The 10,911-nt window shown below is 53.6% G+C and overlaps 1 protein-coding gene across 1 annotated transcript in view; it reads left to right on the top strand.

Annotated features, from left to right (window-relative positions):
- Positions 1-261: 261 nt before the first annotated feature.
- The window catches only part of JAG1 (jagged canonical Notch ligand 1), a 35,677-nt gene continuing 25,027 nt past the window's right edge, over positions 262-10,911 (top strand). The window contains exons 1-3 of the mRNA XM_034641467.1: positions 262-848; positions 1,277-1,582; positions 10,230-10,281. Coding sequence (XP_034497358.1) covers positions 621-848; positions 1,277-1,582; positions 10,230-10,281 — 586 coding nt within the window. The 5' untranslated portion in view covers positions 262-620. The remainder of the gene's footprint in view (positions 849-1,276; positions 1,583-10,229; positions 10,282-10,911) is intronic.

The raw sequence follows: 10,911 nt of genomic DNA, 5'->3' as shown, positions 1-10,911 counted from the left end.
GCAACGGACCCTAGCAAGTTCCTCGCCGCACCCTGCCCCCCTTCCCGCCTGGCCCAAAGCTCCCGAGGGCGGGGATCCGCGCTGGACCCCGGGACGTCTACGCCGTCCCGCGCGTCCCTGAGCCCCCAGCCCCTTCCAAGTTCCTCCCAGTACTCCCCCTCCCCATCAACCAGAGGGAAGGGGCGTGTCTTCGCCTGGCACGCCCCTCATGAATATTAATAAGCGCGCATGCGCCGGCCGTGCGCGCTGGGTAGAGGTGGCCAGCCCGGGCCGCGGCTCCCAGACGGGCTCTCCGAGTCCCTCTCCGAGAGCCAGGCGGGCGCGCGTCATTGTGTTACCTGCGGCCGGTCCGCGAGCTGGGCTCGGGTTTTTTTTTTTTTTCCTCCCCTCCCTCTCTTCTTTCTAAGCAGCTGATCTGAAAGGGAATAAAAGGCTGCGCATAATCATAATAATAAAAGAAGGGGAGCGCGAGAGAAGGAAAGAAAGCCGGGAGGTGGAAGAGGAGGGGTAGCGCCTCAAAGAAGCGATCAGAATAATAAAAGGAGGCCGGGCCCTTTGCCTTCTGGAACGCGCCGCTCTTGAAAGGGCTTTTGAAAAGTGGTGTTGTTTTCCAGTCGTGCATGCTCCAATCGGCGGAGTATATTAGAGCCGGGACGCGGCGGCCGCAGGGGCAGCGGCGACGGCAGCACCGGCGACAGCACCGGCCGGAGCACCAGCGCGAGCAGCGGAGGCGGCGGCGTCCCGAGTGCCCGCGGCGCGCGGCGCAGCGACGGTCCCCACGGACGCGCGGCCGGCCCGGGCGCCCCCTGAGCCTCCTGCTCGCCCTGCTCTGCGCCCTGCGAGCCAAGGTAGGAGCCCGCCGGGCCTCCCTCCCGGCCCGCCCTCTCCTTTCCCTCGCAGCTCCCTGGACGCCTTGCGGTTGAGCGCCTGGAGCGAGCTTGAGAGCCCTCGGGCGCCCGGCTCCCCGGCTGGGTCCCTGCTCTTGAGAGGCTGCACCTGGGCTGGGGAAGTCCCGGACCTCCTAAATGTACCCTTCAGGCGGGGCAGGGGGCTGCGTTCTCTCTGCTCTTCTCCCCGGGGACAGTCCTCGGATTTCTCCTGCGCTCGTGCATTTTATGCTCCGGAATCATGTTGAGTCTTTGCGCTCAGTTTTGCAAAATTATTTTCACTTGGCGCTGAGGGCTCGTCGGGGCGGGTGGGGAGGGAGTCGCTACTTCCACCCTCGAAGAAAAACCACTTTCCCCTGCGCTCACCTCCCTCCCTCCCTCGCCGGCAGGTGTGCGGAGCCTCTGGCCAGTTCGAGTTGGAGATCCTATCTATGCAGAACGTGAACGGGGAGCTGCAGAACGGGAACTGCTGCGGCGGCGTCCGGAACCCGGGGGACCGCAAGTGCTCCCACGACGAGTGTGACACGTACTTCAAAGTGTGCCTCAAGGAGTACCAGTCCCGCGTCACGGCCGGGGGGCCCTGCAGCTTCGGCTCGGGCTCCACTCCTGTCATCGGGGGCAACACTTTCAATCTCAAGGCCAGTCGTGGCAACGAACGCAACCGCATCGTGCTGCCTTTCAGTTTCGCCTGGCCGGTGAGTGAGCGACGCGGTGAGCGAGGCCCGCCGAGGTCCGCACCCGCGCTGCCGAGTCCCGCTCTCTCTTACGAGAGGGATTTAAAGGGCCTTGGCTTGAAACTCCGCGCTAACTGGATAAGTCTTGCGGGGTGGGGTGTTAAGCAGCCGAGACTCCATAGTTAGCCTCGAAGACGGGGCCTGCTGAGATCTTTCTGATAAGCGCACAAAAGTGGGGAGCCCACAGGGGTTTGCGGGGTAAAGCTCCCAGGAAGGCCGGTTTAAACTTGCAACTTGAAGGCCCTAGAGTGACCAGCCCGCCACCCGAGCTGGGAGTCATTATAGACGATCTTTGCTTAACCAATTAAACCTGATGCGACGTGGAAAATGACGCCGCGCAGTTCTGGCTTTCGAACGCCGTCCAAATCGGCACCCTCCCCTTTCTCCTGAGAGGGCTGGAGGGCGGGTGTGTCCTTCCTGGAGGGTGGGGGGAGCCTGTTTCCCGCTGCTCCCCGGGAGACTTTGGGGCGTGCGGGGACGCGCTCCAGGCTGGATGTAAGGGCGCGGGGGCGTCCACCGCTTGGGGCGGTGGGGGGGTTGTCTCTGGGCCTTGGCTGGAGCTGAGAGCCCGAGAACCTCCGCCCCCTGCCGGCCCCTTCCTGCCCTCGCCCCCGCGCGGTGTAGCCCTTGTGGCCTCACTTCCAGCGGTTCCCGGGCTCTGGAACCAGCTGTGTTTGCAAACTTCCCCGGGAAGGGCGGGGGTGCGCCCTCGTCCGGCGGGCGCCCGGCCCCCGCTAGCCTCTGGGGGCGTGTCAAGGCCTGGAAGGGGCGGCCCGCCAGAGGCGGCTGCTGAGAGTGCAAGTGCGTGGACCCCGGCCCCGGGTGCCGCTGGAGGCCCCGGGCCCGGCCGACCGACCCTGCAACGAGGCCCTTGCAACATCCCAAACTGGGTAGAAGGAAGATGAGTGTGATTGCAGAAGAGGAAAGGGGAGGAAAGGGGAAAATGCTGGTGCCCTCTGCTCCGCTCCTGCTGTCCAGGAGGCGTGGCTCGTCGCCAGGACTCGGGCTTGGCCCAGCCGAAGCTGCGAGGGTGGGCGGTGAGGGGGGGAGGGGGAAGCTCGGTGCCCGGGGGACTGTTCTCCGCCACGTGCTCTGATGGGGTGCACTCTGCTGCCTCCTATCCGCGGGCTGGGGTGTGATTCGCTTCACTGGGAGGGGAGGGAGGGGGAGAGTGCTTTGGGGGGTGGGTGTGTGTGTGTGTATGTGTGTATCTTGGGATGGCTCTCAAGGCCCGCATTTACTGGAGCTAGCGTTTATAAAGTGCCCTCTGCCATGGGTGAGATAAGACAGTTATCGGAAACATGCCATTAAAAGGGACTTATAAAAACCCATGGTATGTTCTCTGAGAATGGAGGGCTGCCTCTGTTGTGGGATTTCAGTTTTACAAAGAGTGTTTATCTCGTTTGTTAATCCCCTACTAGGGAGAACTTTAAAGAGGCTGGCCACTTTTTAATCTGTGCCCAAGTTAACTGTGAATACTGACCGCCCTTGAACTTGCATTTAGAGTTTGGGGGGGAAGGGGCCTGCAGGTGGTTCCACCCTCCTGAGGAGCAGTCCCAAGCCCCTTGCTTTTCACAAGACCATAAAAGGAATCTTATTAGTGATGTGGAAAAGCTGCAGGCCTGGCTGAGGCTCACTTTGGAGAGTAGGGTCAGAGGACGGCTTGGATGAGAACAGGGAGACTTGCTGCCCAGACTAGCTCTGGAAAAGTGACCTAGAAGGTGTGTCTGTCCCCATTTGACACTTGGCAGAGTCCTAGATGGGGAATGAGCAGAAGCAGTGTGTGGGGCAGGGAGACGATTGATTTGCTGGGGCTCTTCTGTGGTTTCAGGGCCCACGGGTCACCAACCATGAAATAGACTCTCGGCTTTTCTAGAATAGGGAGACCGCTGGGGCTACACTGAGTGTGGTTCTTTTGAAGTTGGGCCAAATGCATGTATCACTCATAAATGAGTCTCCAACCTGCCCCCCTAAAAGGCCTGCTGTGAAACATAAGCTTTACTTCCCAAGAGAAAGTGGCGTTTAGGTGTATTATTTTAGTTTATTTTCCCGAGTGTGGTTAGAGAAACACCACAGTCTGTAACTTTCAAGAATGATTTGAGGGTGAGTGTTAACCGAAGGGAAAGCACTTAGGTATTGAAGTACATAGAGCAGTTTCATTCAGTTTGGCGATTAAATATTAATAAGCATGTCTATTTAAAACTGACTTTCTTGAATAAGTAATACCTGAGCTTGGTACAGAATTCAAGATGGAAAGGCGATATGGGTTTTTTCGTTTGTTCTTTTTTGTTTGTTTTAAACAAACCACCTTGGACTTGCAGCCACTTGCGCCCCTGACCCTTAGGCAGTCACAATTACCGTTCTAATGGGTCATCCCAAATGTGCTGACCGTGGAGGAGCTGTGGTCCAGGGTGAACGGTAGAAGGTCAGTTTAGAAGGTGGTATAATTCATGTCTTTTTTGGGGAATTACGACCACAAACAACTGTTCATTTTCTAGAGAGGAAGAAGAGGACATGAGCAGTCACATTTGAAATCTAGTTCACATTCCAGTGTCCACGTGGGGAGCTCTGTAGAGGTGGGTCTGCCCATGGGATAGTATCTGATTATGTTCCGCTGGATGTCTGCTGCCCCAGCTCCAGGCTCGTGGTTCTTATTGGGGGCTTCTAGTCCTCATACCAGTGCTGTGCTCACAAGGTCTTGACTTGAAGCAACTGGCCTGATTTATGACCCTCCAATCAGGGGGACCCAGTGATAAGAACATACATTATGGAAGGTAATTGGGCAAAAAGGGAAGTGATTTGTGAATAAGCATTTATAAGTCACTGAAATGGTTAAGTTGCACCTCCCCAAATAAGTGCTAAATCCTGGAAGTACCTGCTTATTAAAAATCCATTAGTTTGCTTACTACCCAGCCCCCAAAGCTTTTTAGGAACTCCAGAACCCCGGTTCGCTGAATTGATGCATTGCAGGCCCTGCAGTGAAATGAATCTAGAGAAACTTGGGGGGAAGCCTTTAACATATCTTGTCTTCTTGGCCCCCTATTTAAATGCCATTGACAGTGATAAAAGGCTGCTGAGAACAACTGAATTTTTCAGGGAAATCCAGTAAAGTGTGTTTCTTGCATATCAGAGGGATGCCAACTATGGCCTCTGGTCACACTTAAGGCCTGATTGAACAGCTGCCAGGGGTTTGGGTAAATCAGATGCTCCCACAAGGTTCATCACAGAATGTAATTGACATGTCCTTCATGCCCTCTGCTATGTTTCTGGGTCTCTGTGCCTCTGTAGGTGTGGTGTGGACACGTGGAGGGTGGAGGGATGGGGGTCTCCTTTGAACTGGCTCCTTTCTGCAGCCCGTATGTACAACCCACGTGGCCATCATGCACGCAAACAGTACCCGTGAGTGTAAGTGCTCAGAGCAAGGGATTTTTCTCACGTGGAGAAAACCTCATTTGCTCTCAGACACCTGTGTCAAACTAAAGTGATGAAATGACATGTCTGCATTGCAAAACCAGGCTTGGGGGGAAAAGTGGACCTGTGCTCACTTTGTGCTAAGTTTCTGCAGAATGGCCGTTCCCCAAATGAAATCCCCTCTCAAGGTACTTTGTTTCTAATTCTTTTTTTCTCTTCCAGGTGTAAACTTCTCTGTTTTCTTACTCCTTATTGTCTTGTTTCTTAGCAACTTACTCAAACGTCCAGTACTTCTTTGAGTTTGCAACCCACCAACTCCACACCCATAATTCTACAGGGACTTCAGACATGGGTAGAGAGCAGTGAAGCTTTTGGCATCAAGGCAGTGGGGGCGAGGGGGAGTGGCAGCGGCCTCTTACAGGCACTCCACTCCCCTGAAAACCAGTGATCTGAATACTGCCGAAAATCTATAGCAAAGAGCGGTAAGGGACCCTTCGGGTAGAAAGCGTGTGGGAAGCTTAGCATGGAGGAAAAAATGTTACTCGTGAAGAAAGGCAGCCAAGGCAACAAGGAGTCTTCCTCTTCCTGACCTGAAAACACGAATGCACACAGAGGCCATGGCTGGATTCACAACAGCCACCAGCCCCTTGTAAAGGGCCAGCACTTGGTTCCAATGTCAGGGTTTCCAGATTATGCATCCTTGCATTGTAACTAATCTCCAGACAGGCATACAGTTAGCATGGTCATCCATAAAGGCAAATATTCCAGAGCATTCCCCCTTGGTAAACTGCTCTAAGTGTGTTCCTTCTGAGAGAAGGGACACTTGTCTCCAGTTTTTAAATACACTTAAAAATTAGAACAAAATACACTTAACACACCTTCCTAAGGTTGAGAAGTAGGTTAGGATGCGTGGGAAGTGATGATTCTTGCGTTTCCTAGAACGGTGGCAGAGGTGGGACAGGGTTCCGTGTTCAGAGATGCTCCACCTTTATCTTGGCTCCTGGTGCCAAGTGGCCATGTGGTGATCTCCTTGCTGGTTTCTGACCACAGTGGGGACTGCCCTGCCCTGAGGCCCTTGTTTTCACGGTGCCCGAGACATTTGTCACTGGTGCAGTGCATGTGCAGGGAAGAAGTTCTGCAACGCGGCTCTCCGTGGTTAAAGGTGGGACATAAATAGTCAAACATTCAGAGTCCTCTACCAGCTCAGCCCAGTTTTTATGCACTTTTGGTAAATAAGTAGAAAGGCTTCTTGTTCAGGCTTGCTCTGTGTGAACCGGACGGTTGTGCTTGGCTGGCTTCTCGGTATTCTATCTATTAACCTCGCCACCCTTTTGTAACTGGTGCATTTAATTATCAGTGGGATGCTTTTCAAACAGGTAAGGGTAATGATGGGAAAGGGGGTGGGGGCATCTCATGGAGAGTCTCCAATCTGGCTATGAGCTGTGGGGCCCACTTGGTGAGTCTTTGAGGTGGGCTTTCATGAGAAAATCACCCTTTGTAACCAGATCGGACTCTATTGAAATGTCAAGCCCCGCAGACTAAATTGCTGTCTCCAGCTGAAGTCGTCTTAGCCTGGACGCTGTGGGGCAGTTGTCCTTTCTCCAGGCCTCCCCTTGCCGCAGCCGTGGGACACGTGAATTGTTCGTGCGAGCGTGCGTGCGCCCACACATGCGATCTCCGGAGCCTTTATTTAATGTGTCTGTGACTGGAATATTTTATACCGTGGCCACCCAGACGCAGGCAGGACAACAGTGTGGCCGAATTGACTTAAATGAGGATTACCGAGAATAATGCAGCCTCTCCAGAAATACTGCTAATACAGGGCCCGCGACAGGAAGCGACAGTTGAGTCAGCAGAGCGCAGGGCCCCAGACCAACCCGGGCCGGCCGCCTCGCACAATGGCCCCCCGGGCACGTCGGGCATTCCCAGAGTGTGGGCTCCTCGGCCGCCCGGAGCAGCGGCCTGGGGTTTTGGACGCAGCACGCGTGCCGTTTGGATGGCGGTTTGTTTGTGTCCGTCCGCTTGGCAGGAGTGGAAGCAGCCTCTTCTCAGGGCTTGGTTTGGCTGCCACTGTTGCCAGGAAAAGGAAGCTCCCAGCTGCCAACACAATTACCTTTGTTTCTTACATCCCCCTTCTTAATGTGGCAATTAAGTGCTTACCACTCTGCCCGGTGCCAAGGTAACCACCGTGCAGTCGGATGGGCTCAGAACACGGCCTGCGCGCAGCCGCGGGCCCCAGGGCGGCAGGAGGCTGGGGGGCGGGGGGAGGACCTGGGATGCCTGGGGAGTTGGAGGCCAGGTCCCTGCTCTAGGTGAAAGGCCTCGGCAGTCCTCCCCAAAGGTAGTCCTGAGAGCTGGCCATTCCTCTTTCCTGCTGCACCAGAACGAGAACCAGGGGCTGTGGCCAGAGATCCTGGGCCTGGAGATGAGGGGAGGGAGGCGCAAACCCACATTGAAGTTCTGTTAGCTACCCCCTCCCTCCTGCTTTGCACACCCCCACCCCCAGCCCTATTGTTCTGGGGAGATTTCCGAAAAAAATAAAGCAAGAGAACTCTCCTAGTCTTACTTTTGTAGTGTGAAACCAAGAAAAATCCAGGTATTTGCTCTGTTTCTCGTGAATGGTATTTTTGTGTGAACTTGTTAAGTTGGACACTTGCCCTTCATCTGGCCTGGCACCCACTCTCCAAGCCCTTAGAGGGGGTGCCCAGGGGCTTGGCCTCGGCTGGGTGTCAGATTTGCGGTGACGAATTGGGAGTGACATGATCCTAGCAGATTGCATCCGATTTTTGGCCTGGTACTGGCCTAATATGATGACATCAAGTGCGTGGTCTGGATCTCCCGAGTCTGGATGTATATTCTGGGATGTACAGAGGTCAAGCGTGGGCCTGGGAAAAATTAAAGTTTCTAACAACTAATAATCATTACCAAATTATCTTGATTGTTGATCTATAGTGTGGGGATGGAGTGGGAGGTAAGAGGGCCTCCTAATAGGGGCCTTGGAGGGAATCCTTTCTTCTGAAGGCTGGGTGGGAGGAATCCTCCTGCCCTGGGAGGTGAGGCCCAGAACCATAAGCCCTTCTCAGAAACTGGGGAGAGAGAGGGTCCAGAGTTTCTTATTTATTTTTGTTGGCAAGGCTTTGTTGCCAATGCTGGAGCCCCCGGCCCTCACCCCATGTCCACCTCTGAAAAGGCAGTTCATGGAAGATCATGACACGTGGTGTCCCGAGCTCAGTGCTTCTCTGTGTCACTCTTTTCTTCAAGGTTGGGCAGTGTTGGTCAGCACCTCCTGAGGTCTTCCCAGCTCCGGTGAGGAGGGGCCTGGTCCACAGCTTGGTCTTCCAGGCTCTTGTGCAAGGACGGAGGCTGCCTCCTCCTTTCTGCATGAAGCAGAGTTAATACCGTCATGCCAGCTCAGTCCCGGCACGCCTTCCCCTTCTGTGGGGTTTGTGGCGATGACATGTTGAGCGCTTGTGCAAGTCTGTCAGAACTACGGGTATCAATGCATTTAATCAGAGGATTAATTACAACAATACGTGGAAGTAGGGAACGTGGGTCTCGACGTGGCCAGCAAACGAAGGGCTTAATTATACAGAATCAGCCCCACATCTGGCCTCATTTGGACTTGGCTCTCCCCTCCAATCAGTAGAGAAATGTAATTTCTTGCTGCTCTCAGGGAAGAGTCCTGTAATTTGTAGTAAGTCCCAGGAAACTTATAGGCTGTAAATAAGGTGTAACTTTTACTAATAAAATATTAACGACGACAACAGTGAATTTGGACCCGGGGCCACCAAGCAAGAGAGGGCTGGGTATGTGCCCCGGCTTGCCTGGTTTTGCTTGCTTTTCTGAGCATTTTCCCACAGTTATCAGTGAACGAAATGGAATCCTACTCTGCTTTGAGTATGAAGCATATTTCGGCTGAATTCCAAGGCAGGGTCTATCACAAGATATTTTTATATTCGGAGACAACATGCTGTGTCTGCGTGAGCAATAAGCTTGCCTAGAGTTATGAATGAAGCTCCTTCTTTTTTTTTTTTTTTTTTTCCCCTTTCGCTCCATTTTTGCCTCCCCTTGTAGGTGCCTTCTCTTGCTGACGGTGTTTCTGGTGGCAAGGTATTATTTGAGCAAGGTGCTCAAGGTGCTATTTCTGACGCATTGGTACATATCGGTGACAAGAGGGATACAGAGGAGGAAGGGCTCCTGTGCCTTTTCGCCCCACCCCCCTCCAATCTAGTTCTCCAGCGCCAAGATAGCTGGTTTATTTAAACCCTGGTGTTTTGTGAGACTGACCTCATTCTAAATTACAAATGAAGATTTGAGTAAAAGAGGGAATTTGCTAATGGCTTGGATTTGGGGGGGGGGTTGGAATTCTGAGATAAGCCTGGAAGATAAAAGGTGCCTTCAGTATAATAGCTGGCATCCTGCCAGTGTCCAGGGAATTTGTTTAGTTAGTGGACTCTGATTATTCCTGGAATGTTAGATCTTATTGACAGATAAGTCCATCAATAGCTATAACCCATGGGTGTGCGGCTATTTCTCCCTTTTGTACTTTCGTCCCCAGAGTCTGCCCCCAAGCACCCCAAGTTAGGTTGCCGCCTTTGTGTTAGTCTCTTTGCACCTGCCCCCCTTCTTCCTAGAGTCACCTGATACTTGTGGGAGCCGAGATGGTCTCGCACAGACAGGGCTTTCAAAGGGGTTCTGAAAAGGAAAAGGGGGCCTCCCTAGGGACTGCCCCACCAGGGCCCAAAGTGTAACCTTAGCGATACCCGGCCCTCCTCACTGGATGCACCACCCCCCACCCCCCCACCCCCCCGGTGCAAATACCTGGTTAGGTTAAGTTAGGTTAGCTTAGGAGAAATTCTTTGTGTGTTTTTTCTCATGCGCTAGAGTCAGGAGTCTGGAAAGTTTTGGAAAACTGTGGAGTGTTCACATATAGGGAGGTGGTTATTTCCTGATCACGACTTGGGGCTGCTTGTGTAAGATGATGGTCACTGACCGCAGTGGGCTCCCGCCAGATGGAAGGAGTCAGCCTGGGGGTGGGTGCTGGGGAGGGGAGTGACCTCAGTTCCACAGCAAACAGAGTTTTCATTTTGGCTTTACGGTTCTGTTTGGCAGGGTATGCGGGGACGCCGAGCAGGTATGACATTTGGGAAATGACCCCTGTTTCTGAATACTAAGCTGCTGCTATTCTGTGTTGCAGAGGTCCTACACTTTGCTTGTGGAGGCGTGGGATTCCAGTAACGACACTCTCCGTAAGTATCACAGCAATGCGCTTTGCTCCAGGTGTGTCTTTCTGGAAGAGCAGTGCTTGGAGCATGGTAGTGTCAGAGCTGGATCTGTCTCCTGGGTGCTTCCAAGGACTTGGACCACTCCCTGTGTCTGTGCTCACCCCATCCCCACCCCCACCCCTGGGGCGGACTGCTCCACGGAGTCCTTTCCACAACCTCCCCTAGAATGTCCACTTGGAATATTAAGTGGCCGGGACGGAGTCCCAGTTAACTGAGTCCCTGAGTATGGGACCTAGATTATCTTTGGGATAGAGATCTTAATGGTTTTACAACTTTAAAACCTTGTAGACTGCTAAAGGATCAAAGTGGTGACTTTTTAAAAGTCCATTTAAACTTTGAGAGAGTGTTTAATCTCTCATCGGAAAGATAAAGCCCAAAAAGGTGGCGCTGGGCCCTACATCTAAAGACCGACCTTGAATTTCACTTGGTGGACAGGTGAGCTTCTAGCCCTTCGGTCGGGCTTTCTTTCCCACACCGAGCGTGACCGGCCTTTCATTGACGTGGAATCCCAGAGCCTCCCCGGCACTGCGGCCACCTGGGCCCCTTCGGAAAGAGGACTGTTTGAGGACAGGTTGCTTTTCAGAGCTGCCGGGG

Source organism: Ailuropoda melanoleuca, chromosome 13 (genome assembly GCF_002007445.2).
Source record: "Ailuropoda melanoleuca isolate Jingjing chromosome 13, ASM200744v2, whole genome shotgun sequence".
NCBI lineage: Eukaryota > Metazoa > Chordata > Mammalia > Carnivora > Ursidae > Ailuropoda > Ailuropoda melanoleuca.
This window is presented reverse-complemented; position numbering and strand designations above follow the sequence as displayed.